Here is an 18,044-nt window from a genome sequence, read left to right on the forward strand (position 1 = left end):
GTGACTCGAGCTGGCTCCCATGTCCACAGGCTGGGCCTGGGGCTGGCGGGGAGAAGAGTCCGGGTGGTCAGTGTTGCAGCTACAGGCACCGTGAGAGCGTCTCTCCTCACTGAGCCTTCCGGTGGAAAGCTCTAGGAAAGGAGGGACTTTTGGGACTCAAAGCTCCACGATGACTGGGAGGTCGCCTCCCTGCTCCAAACAGTGGGGCACGTCAGGGTCCTCCTGCCTCACCGTCCCTGACTGACGGCCCCACTGGCCTGCGGCGAGGTGCCCTCACCAGGTCCCTGCTACCTCTGCCCACAGCCTCCACCCCACACCCCCGCCCCACCTGAGTGCCCTGTCCGTGCCCCCGTGCTGAGATGGTCACTCAGACTTTTCCCCTCCCTGCCCTGTCCTCTCCTCCTTGTTCCATAGGAGGCCCGGTCGGAGGTCACATGAAGACCATTCCTCCATCGCGGGTCCCCCACTCTGAAGTGGATGCAGAGACTTCTACCAACTGGTGGCTCTCCGCTGTCTCACTCCGTCCTCAAGGGGCCTGGTCGTGGTTTGGGGCCGACACCCGGAGGTGCTCAGGGCCTCCTTCTGGCTCTGCACTCAGGGGTCAGTCCTGCGGGTGCTCAGGGGTCCATCCGACAGGCCACAGACAAGGCATGTGCCCAACCCCTCTGTCAGCCTGCAACTGTGTCTTATGGAAAATGCCAACCCTTGCCCTACAGACATTCCAAAGGTACCCAAGGGGAAATGGGTTTGGAAGCATTGCTCCCACCGGCCAAAGACCCAGCTTCTCCCTACCCTGGGGTGCCAGAGGAGGTCTCTGTGGCAAGCCCAGAGGGAATCCCCCTCAAGAACAAACAGCGCTGGGGGGTCTCTCCTGCAGAGGTTCAAAGAACCTAAGACTCACTTGGTAAAACAAATGACACCCTGGAGTCACGGGCCCCTGGGAGCACCCCCTCCCACCCACAGGCCGCGGCAGTCAACAAGGTCCCATAGCCAAACCCAGCCCTCTCCACTCTGTCCCCTGGGCAGCAGACACACGCCAGTTCTTTCCTGAACCTGGATCATGTGGTTCCTGAAGGCCACCCCACACCAGTCCTTTCTCTGTAGACATCAAACCCTCCTCTCTCCTCCAGGCTCCCCCGGGACTGACCTCCCCAGAATAGGAGGACACTGGCCCTGAGCACAAGCACAACACCCCACATCCCTCGCACCTCCACCTGGAAGCCCTTCCTTCCCCAGGCGTCAGACAAATGCCACATTCCGCTGGGGGCGGTGGGGGAGGGGAGGTGGCGTGGGGAGGTGACCGGGAGGGACGGGAGGGACTGCTACAAGGAGGAACCCATGGAGAAGGCAGACCAGGAGGAGCTTTGAGATCAGAATTAAAATCTTTAATACAAAATGCTTTTTTAAGATATATCTGTATTTCTTTGTTGCTGTTTAAAAATAAATATGTACTACAGAATATCTCGAAAACTGCACTAGAGACAAAGATGTGATGTTAATATCTTTTTCCCCCCACAATTATTACGGATAAACAGTAGCACCAATAAATAAATGATAACAAATATTAAAATTAAAAAAGGAGAGAGATTTAGTATGTAGAGTTCTCTATTTTTCTGGTTTGTTTTTACATATAAAAAACAGAATAGCAATGTCTATTTTATCAGAATCACATATATACATAAACATATATATATATATATATATATACAAACACAAGTTGCCAAATATATATATAGTATGTAGATGTATATTGAAACCTTATTTCAAAGGAATGTGTGGCGGGGAGCGGGGCAAAGGTCAGGGCAGAACTGAGTGTTAGCAAATTAAATATCTGTTTGGGACAAGCTAGTGACTATCACCGGTCAGAGAGCGGCTGAAACATCAATCTCACACACAAAGACCAGTTCGAAGGAGAGAGCGCGAGAAAGAGCGAGAGAGCGAGAGAGATACATCTCATAAATAGTTGAAATTAAATATTAACCAAGAATACTGAAAAAAACCCTACTCTTTAATTAAATTAACTGTTTTAATTTCTAATTAAAAAGGGATATTAAATAAGTACCGTATAGAAAACACTTTCTCTTTCCTCTGCCTCCACGACGGGCGCCAAGCGCGTACCTCGCCTAGGTGCCTCGGGATGGGGGGAGGGAAGGGGGTGAACCACTCACACACGTCGCCAGGTCTCCTGGGGGGCAGCACTAGTGGTTTCAACGGTCTGAGGGCCGCGGCCCTTCTGAGCGGGCCCCCAGGCAGGGAAGGCGGGAGAAGGCCCAACAGAGGTCCCCTGCCCCCGAACCCCCGTGTCTCTCTTCACTGGGACAGCAGTTTCCTGGGCCTCTGGGGGGCAGATGAAGGCCGCCCCCGGTCCCGAGTCTTCCAGGCACGGCCCCTGGCGGGCGGGCAAGACGCTTGTGCAGCCTGCGAGGGTTCCCCAGGTGCAGCAGAGCCCTGAGGCCCCCCAAACTCCTGGTCAGGGCCAGACGCCTTGTCCCCACACTGCTTGTCTTCCTCTCCATTGACTCAGGGTCCGAGGTGCCGGGCTAGGTCTGGGTTTGTCAAGTGTTCCCGCAGCGGGACAAGTTTGCCCCCAGGCCCCGGCCACGGGTGCTCCTGGGCAGGGACGGGGACCCAGGCCTCCCGAGTCCCTCCTCCCGTCCTCTCCCCCGTCGGGGGTCTGCGTGGGGACCATCTCCACCCCACGCAAGTCCACAGCAGTCAAATACATCCAGTGAAGACACCAATAACATTACCATGTTAATTTAAAAAAAAAAAGAATATATATATTTTATATATATATAAAATATATATATATTTATTTATATATATATAATATATATATATACGAAGGTATGTGGGTGGGTGTGTCTACAGGAATCCCAGAAATAAAACTTTCTAATCTTCCGGGCTCGGTGATTTAGCAGCAAGAAAAATAAAATGGCAAAAATCCACTTCCGAGAGAAACCGTGCTGGGTCACCCGCCCGGGAGTGCTTCTGCGGGCCGCACTCTCGGCCCCAGCGTGCTCGGAGCAGCCTCTCTTGTCCTTCATTTCCACGTCTGGATTTCGGGTTGTTCTGGCGATGGTGCTGGTGGGGTGGTGGGTGGTGGTGGCGGTGTGGTTCAGCATCAGGCTTTCTGAGTCGTCTTTCCTGGTGAGAGGTCTGGTTCCCGCAAGCCCGTGGGAGGCGCCTTCGTCCAGCCCGGCTCACCGCCTCGGCTTGTCACATCTGCGGGCAACGAGACACAGCCCGGGGTCAGGCGGCACCAGGAGAGCGAGGGGCAGGCGGGCGGGCAGGGGACCTCGGCCGACTGGCACTGGAAGCGGTGACGGGGACGGGCAGGGGGAGTTAGGCCCTGCCTCGGGGACACCCGGCACGAGGGGAGGGAGATCAGCCCTGCCCATGAGGGAGAGGGGGACCCCCCGCCCTATCTGAGCCGTAACCGTGGTGACTGGCTCGTACAACCCAGGTCAGACACGACAAACACGTGGGACAGTTGACAAAGCAACAGGCGAACACGGACGAGAGACCAGCCCTGCCAGACACTGAAGCACTGAGGGGTGATGAGGTGACCCTGGAATGGGGCAAGGGTTCGTCTCACGGATCTGCACTGTGGGATGGATGCCAGGAGGCACTGGCCCTCACCTGGGGGCTTTAGGGGTCGGGGTGGGAGGTGCCAGCCAGGACCGCAGGGTGGTGGGGGCTGCCTAGGAAAGCGGGAGCCCCAAAGAAGAGGGACCCTCGACCACACAGGTGGGGAGACAGCTCATAGCGGCCGCCCTAGGGGTAACTGCCACTCTGACAGGCCCGGCACGAGGGCCCAGGGTCTGGGGGGATAGTTGGGCCTGACTGGCCCTTGCCCTCCTCCCCACAGGCCCGGCTATACTGGGTTCCAAGTCTGGGGTCCCTCGGGTGGGGTCCATTTTAGCCATTCCCGTTCGGGACCATCCGTGGGATCTTAGCACATAATTCCTACAACGGCAAGACCCTTCTCTTCCCGAGGTGCCCGGGGGGGCAGGAGCCCCCTTCCAGGGAGTGGGTGAAGCCCCCAGGCTGACCAGGACAGACAAAAGCCCCCGGCCTGGTCCCGGGCGTGCCCTGAGCACCCACACACCTCTGAACGAGGGCAGGTAGGGGGGGTGGGGGGCCACTCCCAGGATATGTGAATGGACCAGCAGGGGTCCAGTCACCCTGCCCGGAATTGGTCTCTGAAGACCCCCTCCTCGCAAGGGCTGTACCCCGACCCAGCCACTGGGCCTGTCCACCCCAGGACTCAGTCCCGTGCCCACTTTCTTGGTGCCCACTGCGGATGAGGGTGAGGTGGGGTCCACACAGGCCTGGCCGCAGGAAGCATCTGATCTAGGGAAGTTGACCTGGCCCTTCCCCCACCCGTCCAGGGGGCTATGGAAACAGGGGGGCGGTCGGCCGGACCTCTGGAGGGGTCAAGCGAGGGAGTGTCCCCAGATACCCCATCTCCTTGTGCAGGAAGAGAGGCTCCCCCGAGCCCCGAGAAGGACGGCCAGAGCCGGAGCCCTGTGGGAGTCTGCCCAGGGCTCACTCCCTGCCCCCTCGAGAGACACAGCGACAGGCTCGGGGAGGCGCCCACAGAGCAGGAAGGACCCTCGCACGAGCAGCAACAAAGGAGCGACACGTCCGGACCCACAGCCACGGCGCAGGACAGAACGTTCCGCTTGTGTTTGCACCGCCGGCCGGCAGGCAGACAAGCAGGGCCCCTGCACAGGGCACCAGGCAAGGCAGCTGGCAGCCAGGCAAGCAGCTGGCCCTGCAGAGGCTCCGCGCGAAGCCCCCTCTCTGTCTCGCTCGCCCTCTGGGAACCAACCTGCAAGTACGTTCGTTTAACTCAAGCTGCCTCGCCTTGCAACGCGAGTCTGTGTTTTTGCAGGAACATTTACACGTCTGCGGATCTTGTACAAACAAATGCTTTCTCCGCTCTGAGCAAGGCCCACAGGGACTGCAAAAAGGCAAAAGGAAAGACATCTAAGCTAGAGCGTCAGCAGAGAGAGAGAAAAAAAGAGAAAGAAAGAAAAATTAAAAAAAAAAACATGCAACACCCCTTGAGGTCTTGGCAGCTTCGCCCCGGACCTGGCTCACCGGCCCCCCGCCTCCTTCCACACCCTGGAAGGACTCAAGTGCGGCAGCGGAAGGGCAGAAAGAGCGGCGGGCGGCGAAAGTGGCAGCGCGGGCAGGCGGCCTGGCCGCTGGGCGAGTGGGCTCAGGCGGGCGGCGGAGAGGGCACTCGAGTGGGCGCCGCCCCGGGCAGGCTGCCCCGGACACAGCGAGGGGGGCTCCGACGGCTCCCAGCCCGGGAAGAGCACGGGGGCTCTCCCCCTGTGGGCACAGCAACGGGGGCCCAGGACCCCCTCTGCGCTGGGGCTTCCGCCCCAGAGGGGAGATAAGGGGCCCTGGAGCAGTAGGACCCCAGGCAGTGCCCGCAGCGGCCTCAGCACCCGCCGGCAGAGGCTACCCTGGAGGGACACTGGGCCAGGCTGGAAATACCGGACTCCGTTGCAATGGCCCCACGTCCCCCTCCCGGACCCTACCCCATCTCCACCTTCCATGGACCACAAGCCGCTTCACGTCATCCGCACCCCTTCCTCGAGTGGCGCTGGCCTGCCCGCCCCCCTCCCAGGACCCCCGTGTGGAAGCCAGAGCAGCGGGAACCAGCCGGATGAGGAGGCTGCTGGGCCTCCACGGGCCTCCACCGGTGAGTGCCCAGTAGGTGAGAGAAGGCGGTGCCCACCCAAGCCAGAGGCCCCTCCCTGGACCGTCCAGGCCCGCTCTGCCAACCCCGGGCTGGCACGGCGGCCCCCCGGCTCCCCAGCGGTGCCATTAGTGGAGTGAGAGTGAGGGACCCTGAGGCCAAGGAGAGGCCCGGGCAGGACAATGGGGTGACGGGGTTACAGGGTCCTGCAGACGGGAGTCTGCCTGGGGCCAGACAGCGGCGGGCACCACGTACACGCTCCAGGATTTATACCGGGATTTCTTGCGCTTTCTTTTTTGCCCCTTTCCCTTTCCTCGAACTGATTTTCTGGAAAAAAAAAAAAAAAGACAGACAGAGAGAGAGAGCGAGAGGACAGGGGGAGGCGAGTGAGCATGGGAGAGGCCAGGCGGGCACAGCACAGGCTGGGGGCGGCCGGGGTGGCGAGGGAGCTGCGGGACCCTCAGCGGGTGGAGGGTCTCCTCCTGTCAGTGCCCCCACCACAAGGCTGCAGGTGGGGAGAGGGTCTCCACGCTCACAGCACCAGGACCCTGGCGGTGGCAGAGTCCCTCGGGCAGCCCCTGTGCCTGGCCCTGAAGGCAGGCTGAGGGCGGGAAGCGGGTCAGAGCCTGACTCCTGGGGGCGGCTGGCTTCAGGGGGCTTCTTTTGTTTTTATTTTTTTTTTTTTTTGCTTTTTGGGTCACACCTGGCTATGCACGGGGGTTCCTCCTGGCTCTGCACTCAGGAACCACTCCTGGTGGTGCTCAGGGGACCATATAGGATGCTGGGACTCAAACCTGGGTCGGCCACGTGCAAGGCAAACACCCTACCCGCTGTGCTATCTCTCCAGTCCCCCAGGGGGCTTCTTTTAAGGCTGAGCACGAGACCAGGGGATTCTCCAGGAGCCCGGCCTGGGCGCACGCTGGAGGGGGCCGAGGAACTACAGCGGCACAGGCAGCCCGAGAGGCACGGGCCAGGCCGGCCAGAGCCTGGGCTGTGAGGGGGTTCTGGCCGGACTGGGGTGGGGGGGCTGGGCTGGGGGGGGGGCAGGCTGTGGCAGGGGCAGGCTGTGAGGGGTGTCTTGGCCGGGCTGTGAGGGAGGCTGGGTGTTTTCAGAGCCCCAGACAGGCAGGGGTGGGCTGACAGTTAAGGAGGCTGGAGAGGTGCCCACTTACCCCAGAGTCCTCTTCCAGCCTCTCACAGCCCGCTACCCCATCTCCCCTAGCATCTTCTGAGCCCAGGCAGCCCCCCACTCGTCCTCTGAGGAAAGCAGGTGTGTGTCTGTGGAGAATGGGGGGTGGGGCAGCCTCCCTCAAGGGACCCAGGGCTCTCCCGATCTCCCAGGCCCCGCATGGAGTCTCCACGGGGGAAGAGGCGGGCAGGAAGGGGTGAGGAGGGGCAAGCCCTCGGGAGAAAGCAGCGGAGGGAGGAAGTCACACACATAGACACACACACACATATACATGTGTACTCACACACACACACACGCACACGTGCATATTCACACACGAACACACACACGCACACGTGTTTACACAGACACTCGTGCGCAGGCACTCACATGCACACACGCGCTCACATGTGATGTATTCGCACTAACCAGGCACACACTCACATACAACACTCACACACATGTATTCAAACGTGCACGCACACCCGTATACATGCATGCATTCACACCCTATCATACACTCGCGTACACATGCTCACGCATGCGTAGTCGAACACTAATAGGTGCACTCACACACACAGAGACATGTTCACACACATATTCGTACACTAATGTGTGCACTCACGCCCGCACACGTGTGTATTCACACTTACACACGGGCTCACACTCGCACACACATGCTCAGACACGGGCACTCACACATTAACACATGCACTCATACATGCACACAAGTGCGTAGTCACGCAAATACGTGTGCTCACACACGTGTTCACGCGTGTGTTCATACACTAACACAGGCACGCACACTCTCAGCTCTCCACTCACGCCCTGACAGCCGTGCACTCCTGACAGTCGAGGGCCCAGGAAAGAAGGCGCTGGGGCCCAGTGTCGAGGCTTCAGTGTCCCCAGAGGAGGGTGTGGGGGAGACAGTCGGGGAGAGGGAGGCGGGAGGGGCACAGGTGCTCTCTCTCAGTCTCTGCTTCCCTGCAAGCTGGCCCTCCATCCCTGTCCACTGCTCACCCTGTCTTACAGACCCTGCCCGCCCAGCCTGGTCCCAACCTTCCATGCTGAACCCCCGGAAGCCTCCACAAATGACGGCATCCACTCGTCTCCCGGCCAGGAGAGCTGAGTGTCTCCGCCCAGCCTGGCTGTTCACGGCAACGGCACCGCCCCATCGTCCCGCGCCCCCATGGTAGCCCCGTGGTGGGCCGCCTCCTCTGGCCTGCAGCACTGGCCTGTGGTCACCTGCCCCCTCTCCTGCTGTGGGTGATGGGGGCTGGAGTGGTCAGAAGCCCCTGCAGATACACTGGGCCGTAAGCCCCGGTCTAGAACGGCTGGAGTCCTGGGAGTCACCAAGAAAGAGCCTGGCTCCCAGGATGCATTGCATAACTCTTGCTAGAGACTTCTAGAATCCTGGAGAACACTGCCACCACAAGTCCCTAGAGTCCACTTCCCAGACCCAGTGAAGCCTTCAGACCCCCTGAGAGAGGAAGCCAAGAGCCCCAAACCAAGACAAGTGGCCAAGGAGCAGAGGAGCCAGGTGGTGGTCACTTACTTTTCTTGCCTTGCTCGATCTTTCTTTGGTCTGCAGAGGGAGAGAGGGAAGGAACACAGCAGACAGTGACTCAGACGGAGGTGACAAACAGGTCAACAATAATCCTAACAACCAGTAGGGCTTCTGCTTCCAGTCTTTGCAGAGAACCACACCCTTGGTTCTTAACCCCAGGCCGTGCCGGCCACTCTCTCAACGATCTCCAAGAAGTGGAAACAGAGGGACACTGCAGTCAAATTTAAATGCCCAAGGGTCCACCACTGGCAGGTGGCAGAATGCGCCGGGACGAGGGGCGCGTCCCCCCGGCCCGGAGCAGATGCTGGGCGCACCCGGGAAACGTCAGCTCACCTGCATTCACATTTGCTGTGCTGGAGGAAGCTCATCTCTCCTATGTGCTGGCTTTGGTGAGGTTTGATCCTCATGATCTAGACGGAAAAGAAGCAGACGACAGCCGTTAGTGACCCAGCCAGCCAAACCCAGAAGGGACACCCCTGCATCTCAGCCCCAAGGCACTGGGGTCCTACAGAGCAGGGATGTGCGAGGGAGGTAGGGGAGACCGGGGGCTCTCGGCAGACAGAGCCTCAGGCCCACCCCAGCTCCCCCGATCCCACTGACCTCTGGGAGCCCCTGCTCCCCTGGAGGGCAGGCAGGGCTGTGAAGGGTTGGCCAGGCTGGGAATTCGGGTCCTGGATTATTGCCGCCCCTCGTCCCACCCCACCCCCGCCTCCCCTCTTGGCCTCCCCCTGGTCCCCGTGGCGGGGGAGGGGGCTCAGAGCTCCCTCCCACCTGCCCAGGCCGTGCCTGCCTCCCCCGCGGACAGCACCCAACCGGCCAGCTTGGGATCCCTCCGCCGCCCAGGCGTCTCCGGCTTCCCGGAGAGGGGGCTCAGAGAAGGGAGGGTCCCCCAGGAGATGAAAAAGGGGGGCTCCTGTCCAGACGTCTACCCTCGGAGCCTGGGCAACACAGCAGAGAGCTGGTGGGAAACGCAGCTCCCCCGCCCCCCCGCCCCAGAGCGCAGGTCACGGGCGGGCGATGGGGCAGGAGGGTCCGGCCAGGCCCAGCAGTTCCTCCTCCGAGAGACAGAGCGGCCCAGGAGAGCACCAGGGAGCCCCCGAGGCCCCAGCCCACCCACCCCCACCCCCCGCCACCCCCGGCCCTGGCACGGCAGGGGCGCACCTGCATGGTGATGTTGAACTCCTCGGTGGGCACGCACTCGAGACCCTCGTCATTGCAGCAGCCCCCGCAGCGCATCAGCGGCACGCAGGACGGCTTGAAGATGTACTCGATCTCGTCGGGGTACTCCTGGAAGATGTCCACCAGCGTCTCGATGGGCCGGCAGTAGCTGCGCTGGTACACGTCCAGGAACTTCACCACTGTGTGGGAGGGGTGACAGGTGAGCCCACAGGGGGTTCCCAGAGAGAGGGGGGCCCTCCCCCCCAGTCCAGCGCCACTGCCCCACGCGGGGGGCTTCCTCTGCCGGCCCCTCCCAGAAGGGCCATTCTCGATGCCACCGTAGCCGCGTCCCGCCTGACTCCAGGCCAGTGTGAGGGTGAGGAGCCCCTGTCTTTGAGGGAGGCTCCAGCGCCCGCGTGAGAAGGCACAGCCAGCCTCGTTCCCAGCTGCCCTTTGACACCGGCCAGTGTCCCCACAGCCGCGGGTCCTGGTAGCAGCCCCCTGTGCCCCCCGCCCCCCCGTCCCACAAGCAGGTATGACAGTAGGCAAGCACCAGAGGGCTGAGTTAGCACCCAACGACTCCCCTCGCATGATCCTCGGAGGTTCTGCTAGGACTCCCCCATTGGACCGAGGGGGGCATGGAGACTCAGCGACTTGCCCGCCGCCCCCCACCCCCCAGCCATGGTGTCCGCCCCCCTGCCCAGCCACACCAAGGGAGCGGAAGAGCCGAGGTCAGTTCCTCCAGCTACCAGGGTCAGAAGAGGAAGGAAGGGGCTCTCCAGAGCACACCTGCCACAGCGCCCCCAAGCCTGGGCCTGAGCGTGGCAGCCCCCATCCCACACGACCCCTCCCCCCGCCTGCCTGCAATCAGCAGGTGGCAGTGGGTGGGCACCTGGGCAGGGTTGGCCCTGCCAGCGCCCAGAACCCTGCCCCGGCCAGCGAACTGCCTGCATCACGGAAAACAAGGCAGCCGGCCCACAGCATTTCCCCGAAGCCAAGCCGGAGGGAGCCCGGGGAAGCCAGGCTGGCCGCGGAGCCCGGGGGCACTGGAGCATGAAGGGGTAATTCTGGGCCACAGGGGCGGGGCCCTTGAGAAGGAATAAACTCTGGACTCCAGAGTGACCCCGCGGCCACTCCCCCCGTCCCCTCCACCCCAGCAGGTCTGTCCCTGCATGGAGAAGAGGCTGGGCCTGGGGTTCTGGCCGGGCTTGGGATGACCTTGGGCCAGTCCCTCCCTCTCCAGGCTGTGGGTTGAGCATATCTCTAATGACCATGAGAGCGAGGGCTGGCGTTGGGGGGGAGGCCGCCCGTCACAGGCGGAGCTCGGCCCGGCCCGCTGCGCCCCAAGCAGCCTGCCGGCAAGGGAACTTCCTTTTGCTCCCACAGCGGTGCAAGGGCAGACGAGACCCATGTGTGTCTGTGCGTGTGTCTGTGCATGTGTGTGTGCGTGTGTGTGCGCGCACATATGTACATGGGTGTATGTACGTGTACGTGGGTATGTCCGTGCACACGAAGGTGTGCATGTGTGTGTGCGGTATGCATGTGTATCTGTGCATGTGTGTGTGCCTGTGCACGTGTGCACGCATGTGTATGCATGTGTAAGTGTGTGCGTGTATGAGTGGGCATGTGTGCGTTTGCGTGTGCGCACACGCGTGTAAGAGGGGAGACCTGGGGGAGAGGAACCACCGGGAAGGCCACAGGTCCAAAAACAGAAAGGCGAGTGCTGGGGCCCCCCGTGCCATGCCTGGCTTCACCTGTGGCCTCCACAAGGACCCCGAATCTCCTCCTTGCCACAGCCAGGCTCCCCGAGAGAAGCTGTGTCAGCGCCCCAGAGCCCGGGAGCAGAAGCCTGTGCAGGCCACCGCACTCCGGAGAGGAGTCACTGCAGGCGCCTGACCTGACCCTGTCCTGCCTGGGGACAGCGGTGGGGGCTGAGCCGTGAGCAGATGCAGGGAGAAGCCCCCAGGACTCCCCACCATCCTGGAAGAGCACCTCCTGCCCTGGGCGGAGCATCCTGGAGGCCACAGCTTTGAGGGGCTGGACAGACAGCCCGACCTCGGGGCTTCCGTGGTTTTCCCTATTTCCACAAAACCACCTTTTCTCCAATAAACAAAGACCACTTGTCTCACCACTCCCGGGCGGCAGGGACCACCAGGAGGCTGAGGGGCTGGGGCACGGGGGCGGGGGGAGGGGAGGGGAGAGCTGTGGGGAGAGGGGCTGCCAGTGGTCAAGTCTTGGAGGGGCTGGGCAGCTAAAGCGCAGGCCAAGGACAAGCTCAGGCTAGGAAAGGATGCAGAACGGGCCGGACCCAGGCCCTCCGCCCACCGCCACGACCCCAGGCCCCACGGGCAGATCTGGGTGGGTCAAGGGGAGCTTCCCACTTCCAAGGGGGCGGGGGGGCAGGTTCGAGGGGTGCCACGTGCGGCTTCCCGAGGTGGGCAGATCTGGGGCGTCCCTAGAGACCTGGAAGCTCCCACAGTCCCCAGCACAGCGGAACAAAAGGCTTCGGGCTGGCTGGGCAGGGCGGGGCGCGCGCCAGCCTCTCCCTCTGCTGGACTGGGAGGGAAGTTCCGGCACCCCGAGCCCTTCCAGCAGGAGGGCTTTTTCTGGCCTCTCCCCCAGAAACGCAAGCTGGGGGCAGCAGAGGCCTGGTCCCCTGCACCCTGGCGCTCCGGGCAGCCCAGGCCACACCCCCCACCACCGTGTCGCGAGTGACCTGGGAGCTCCCTTCTCCCCTGGGACCTGGGGTGTGTGTGTGTGGGGGGGGGGGCAGACAGGGTTGGGACCGTCGCCCATCCCCCTCCCTGTTCCCCTTAGACATCTGGGATCCTTGGTGGCTGCCTGGAGCTCAGCTCCCTGGCAAGAGAGAAAGAAAAAGGGTTCCAAGTGCTATTTCTAGCAGGGGCACCTCCAGCACAGGCGGCCTCACCGTGCTCCCCTCTTTCTCTCGGATTCCCGGACCCCCTCCTCCGGCCCCTCCCTGCAGACCAGAGAAGGAACAGGGCCTCCCCGACCCCAACCCCGAGGGGCTCCAGGGAGCCCAGCCCAGAACCCGAAGGAGCACTCACCTTCGTGGGGTTTCTGCTCTCCTTCCTCTGTCATGGGCGCAGCCTGGGACCACTATAGGACAAAACAAAGAGCGAGGCATGGGCTGGGGCGGCCACCCACCTGCTCTCCTCCTGCGGGCGCCCACTCGCCCCCCAAACCACCCCCCCACCCCACGCAATGGCTCAAATCTTGAAACCAAGGAAGATAAAGACAGCAGGGGTGAGGGGTTGGGGGGGTGTGCGTGGGGGCGGGGGGGGGGGGAGAGACCGCTCTGCCCAGGCCCAAGCAGGGCCCCCGCCTCTCACTGCAAAGAGCTTCGCTCTGCCCAGCATGCCAGCGCCAGGCCCGGTCCAGGCCGGGGGGAAGTATTAAGGTCAAACGGGAGGACAGATTTGGACAGGGGCAGGAAGGAAGGACTGGGGGCAAGAAAAAACAGCATGGTGACCTTCTGCTGACATGACAAATACCAGGTGAGCTGGGGCTGGGGGGCAGGGGGGGTGCGGGGCACCCAAGGGCACCCGCCACCTGACCCCTCCCAGCCACACTCCTCCATTCGGCAACCCCACTGGTTGTCCAGAAGGTGAGCCCCTGAGTGTACGTGCTGGGGAGGGGGTCAGAGGGGGAAACCCCGTTTCTCCCCCAGCCCAAATCTCCCGGGCACCTAAATAGTCTCTCCAAAGTCAACCTCACGCGCTCTCTCGATTCCTCCTTCCAGACGGAGGGGAACCCTGTCCCCCTCACCTGGGCGCCTTCCTCAAGTGCAACCCACCAGCCTTCACACTGCCCAGCCTCTAGGGGGCCCTCCGCACCGTGTCCAGAGGGGGGGGGCCTCCCCAGGCCTCCCCACCCCCACCCCTCCATTCCTCCCCAGGAGCGGTGAAGGTCACCAAGCCCCGCCATGTGGACCTGACAGGAGGCAAGGGCGGCCCTCTTGGTGCCTCTAGTTCCCCTCAGACCAGTTCCCCACTGCACCCCTCTCCAGCCCCCCAAGACCCAGAGCAGCAGAGCTGCCCTGTAGCCCCTGGTGAGTCGAACCTGAAGGTCTGTCCGTCTTTCTCCTTCTCACACGCACGGGACAGCCAGTGGACCCCAGCCCCCAGCCCCCCGCAGGGCACCCAGGGCCAAGGTCAGATAACAGTTTCCAAGCTCCCAGCAGGGCCCCCTTCCGCTGCAGCTCCCCGGGGACCCCTCCCAGGGCCCCCCGGGCTTCCCTGGGTGGGCTCCCTCTCTATGCACTCCACTCCTTCTGGACCCCCAGGTGGAAAGGGGACAGAAACTTTATGCTGCTTCCAAGGCCAGGGGGTACCAGGAGGGGCAGCGCCAGAGAGGAGGGGCCAGGTGCCCTTCTCTGGGGGCCTCTGAAGGTCACACACTGGCCAGGCCGCTGCTCCTCCTCCTCCTGCCCCCCCCCCCAACTTGGCGGCCAAACGCCAAGGCCTTTGTGCCAGGGTCTGAGGAACTGGGGTGGCAGCAGGGACCCTGGCCCGTGTCCTCCTGCCTCTCTCTAAGGGGGCTGCGAGCTTCAGGGAGGCGTGGGGGGCAGCCGGGAAAGGACCCCAGGACAGCTGAGGGGAGAGCATTGGGGGGGCAAGGCTGGAGTTCCCAAAGGCCACCTGGTCGCGCTGCTGGGCTGGCCAGGGTGCCTGGAGCTGGGCAGTGCTAGCCCGCTGCGGGAGGGCTGTCCCAGCTGCCGGTTCACAGTCTAGTTCAAACCCCCCTAAAAAAGTGTCTGGGGGGGGGGGATGACACTCCTTCCACCCTCCCTCATCCACCCCCAGAAACGCTCCGGCGCAGCGCGGCCCTCGGAAGTAGGGGGGAGGGGAGGGACAGCGACTGTCACCCAGTCGGGACTTTAGGGAGAGTCTCCAGCCAGCCCCCGGTTGGGCCCGGCACCCGGACCTCTGACACTGCGGTCCTGGCCTCCTCCCGGGACTTCGGGGTGGCAGAGGAGGCGGGTGGCAGCCAGGGGAGCGGAACCCACGGGTGTCGGGGGGAGGGGGGGTCCTCTCCGCGCCGCGGTGGGTGGGGGGGGGCCGGGGAAGGGGCGTCAGGAAATCCCTCCCCGGAGCGCAGGAGGGGCCGAGGGCGGGGGTGCTGTCCCGGGCCTCGGGCCGGGGCTACCTCGCGGGGTCACCTTCCCGCGGCGGCGGGCGGCGGGGCGGGGGGAGGGGCGCCGCCGGCGGCCCGGGGCTCCCCGCTCCGGCCGCCGCGGCTCCGGGAACACGCGGCCGGCCAGGCCCGGGCTGATGTAATCGGCTCCGCGCCGCGCGCGCCCGGCCGGGCGGGGGAGGGCGGGCACCGAGCGGGACGCGAGCGGGGCCGGGCGGGGGGTGGCGCGGCGCAGGTGGCCGTGCGGGCGCGGGGTGGGGTGCAGGGGGTCCCCGGCGCCGTCCCCCCCGAAACTTTTCCCCAACTCGCGGCCGGGGCCCGAGAGATCGGGCGGTGACAGCGAGCCCCCTTCCCTCGCCGCGCCCTGCCCCCTCCACGCGCTCTGCCCTCCCGCGGTCCAAGGTCCGAGCACCCCCCCCACCTCCCCGCGCACCCCCGCGCCCGGCCCGCCGGCCTCGGGCGTCCAGTGCGTCCCGGCACCGGCGGCCGGGTGCAAACTTCAGCCGGCCCGCGGCGGCGCAAGCCCGGCCCCCTCGGCCTCCTCCTCCGGCGCCCGCCCTCCGCCGCTCGGCCCCGATCGTACGTGCGGCGACTCCGGCGGGTGGGCAGCGCCCGCGTGGGCGGCGAGCGGGGCCGCGGGGCCCTCCCGCCGGGCGCCCGGCCCGGGGCGCGGAGCCCCCCACGCGCGCGCGCGCTCGCACGCACGCACGCCCGTGCCCTGCCGGGAGAGGCGCTCCGGCGGGCACGGCCGCTTACCTTGGCATGGTGGAGGTACAGCAGCAAGGCGAGGCTCCAGTGCACCCAGGAGAGCAGAAAGTTCATGGTTTCGGAGGCCCGGCCGGGGCCGGCGCGGCCGGCGCTCCCTCTCCGGCGGGGCTGGCGGGGCGGCCCGCTCGCGGGGGCTCCCCGGGCGGCGGCAGCCGAGGCCCGGGCCGGGGCCTGGGGCGCGCGCGCGGCTGGAGCACTGTCTGCGCACTCAGCCGCCTCAGCCGTCCATGAGCCCGGCGTCCGGGCGCCGAGTGGCCCCCGCGGCCCCCGCTCCTCTTCCTTCTCCTCTTCCTCCTCCCCCTCCTCGGGCTGCGGCTCCTCGCGGCCCGCGCGGGCACTCCTCCCGGTTCCGCTCGGCTCGGCGGCCCCGGCGCGGACCACGGCTCCTCCGGAGCGAGAACAGCCCAGAAGTTGCACGAAAAGTTTCAGGGCGACGCTGCGAGCCCCGACCCCCTCCACCCCGCCTCCGGGCGCGGGCCCCGGCTCCTGCCCGCGGCTGGCCGCCGCGTCCACCGTCGGCCGCCCTCCCGGGAGGAGGTGGGCGCTGGGGCGGGGGGCGGCGTCTGCCTGTCCGTCCGTCGGCGCGGCCGGTCCGGTGCGGGATCGCGCGGGGGAGGGCTCCCGCGGCGCTCCGGCGGTCACCCCCAAAAGCAGGTCGGTCCCTTTGCCCCCTGTCCCTCTCGGCGCTCGCTCGCCCGCGCGCGCGCTCTGCCGGGGTCTCTCTCTGTCTCTCTTTCTCTCGCTCTCTCGCTCTCTTCCTCGACTTCTCTCCCGGAGCTCTTGCTTATCTCTTTCTTCTCGTCGCCGCTTTGCAGGATCCGAAGTTATTCGGGAGAGTTCCAAGGAGTCGTCTCCCCCAAGGCGGCCGGCCCGATTGGAGCGGGGAGTTGGCGGGGAAGCCAAGACCAATGAAAACGGGAAAGAAGACCGGTTGCCTTTTTTTTTTTTTCTATTTTTTTTTCTTTTTTTTTTTTTGGTTTGGTTGGTCTTGGGTTTGGATTTTTTTTTCTTTTTGGTAAATGTCTAAGCAAAAGAAGAGAGAGCACAAGAGAGGGAGAAAGAGAGCGGGAGGGGTTAAAAAGCCTGGATAAACGCAGATCCGATTCCGGCGCGGAGTCCCCCGCTTGGCGACCCCGCCGCTCCGTCCGCCTGGCCTCTCGCGACTCCCGCCCGAGCGCCGCCGCCGCCGCCGGCTCCTCTGGCCCCCCGCGCCGCGGCCTCCTCCTCGCAGCCCGGCTGCCCCAAGCCTCTGCGCGGCTCCCGGCGCACCAGCCGCTTAGAAAAAAGGCCGCCCCCGCCCCCCGAGAGGCACGCCCCCGACACGCCCCGGGGGCGGTGCTGCCGCCTGGCCGGGCTCAGGTTCTCCCCGTTTGCGGGCTCCGCTTCCCCCTGGGGACCCCGAGCGAAGCCGGCCTGCCCCCCTCCCCACGCCCGGAAGGGAAAGCGCGACCCCGGCCGGGATTCTTCCCCGGCCGCAGATCACCCATCCTCCCCGCTCCGCTTGGAGACACGCGCGCCCGCGCCGGGGTTGGGGGAGGGAAGGGGAAAGTGAGGTTCTGCGAGTCCCGAGGCTGCAGGGCTGTCCCCGCCGCGCGGGGGGACCCGGGAGGGGGCGGACGGGGACCCTGGGGAGCCCTCGGCATCCCGGGGTCACCCCTGGCCGCCCGCTCCTCTCCCCCTCTCCGATCACCCCAGCCGCACCGCACGCGCGCGCGCGCGCGCACACACGCACACACGCGCGCACCCACCCGGCCCTGACACCCGCGCTCACGCAGACGCGGCTCGCCCAAGTTCAGCCGCTTCCCCGCGGTGGCCGAGCGCCCTCTAGTGACCACCGGGCTCCGGCTCCCGCGCGAGAGGAAGGGCTGGGGCAGAGGGTGGAGTGGGGGGGACCCCCGAACCCCGCCGCCGCCCCGCCGCCCCCCGTGTCTGGGACTTCCACCTCGAGCGGTCCCGGAGGCACGCGGCCCCGGGGTGCTGGGCACAGGGGCGCGATGTGTCGCTGTGCCCGCGGCTGGAGCGCCCATCCGACCTGCCGGCAGCAGCAGATGAGGCGGCGGGCCAGCCGGGGTCACCTGGGTCCTTGGGGGCAAGTGTCTCGGGCGCCCTGGGGAGGAGGGCTTGGCAGCAGCGCCCTGAGGCTATGTGGCCGAGCGGTTAGTCAGCGGCCTGCAACGGAGGGGACCTGTGAGAACCCACGTATGCTCTGGCGTCTGGCAGCGGTCGCGGGTGAGGCAGCTGGGCAGACAGAGGCCGGCCCTTGTTCTGGCTCCCCACACCCCCCCAGATGTTGCCAAGGAACCGAAGCCAGGGGGCGCGAGGGGGTGGACCGAGGCCAGGGCCCAGTGATGATTCAAACCGGCTCTGCCCGTGCTCGCGCTCCGGAGCCGCAGGCCAGCTGCCCGCAGCTCCGGGCTCATCTTCCCCTTCACCCTCAGAACTGGGGGGCTGCTCCTTGGCAGCTCCCAAATCCCCACCTCCTGGTGCCTCCTCTCCCCTCCCCACTG

The 18,044-nt window shown here is 64.8% G+C and overlaps 1 protein-coding gene across 1 annotated transcript; it reads right to left on the reverse strand.

The window, feature by feature from the left end:
• Positions 1–1,370: 1,370 nt before the first annotated feature.
• VEGFA (vascular endothelial growth factor A) lies at positions 1,371–17,957 on the reverse strand. Its single transcript, XM_056125897.1, has 9 exons — positions 17,916–17,957; positions 17,286–17,402; positions 15,526–16,560; positions 12,681–12,732; positions 9,616–9,812; positions 8,788–8,864; positions 8,443–8,472; positions 4,838–4,969; positions 1,371–3,225 (listed from the first exon to the last, which is right to left on the reverse strand). Exons 1-9 carry the CDS (start codon positions 17,955–17,957, stop codon positions 3,204–3,206), a joined length of 1,704 nt encoding a protein of 567 aa, XP_055981872.1. The 3' UTR covers positions 1,371–3,203.
• Positions 17,958–18,044: the final 87 nt, after the last annotated feature.

Source organism: Sorex fumeus, unplaced genomic scaffold (genome assembly GCF_029834395.1).
Source record: "Sorex fumeus unplaced genomic scaffold, SorFum_2.1 ptg000061l, whole genome shotgun sequence".
NCBI lineage: Eukaryota > Metazoa > Chordata > Mammalia > Eulipotyphla > Soricidae > Sorex > Sorex fumeus.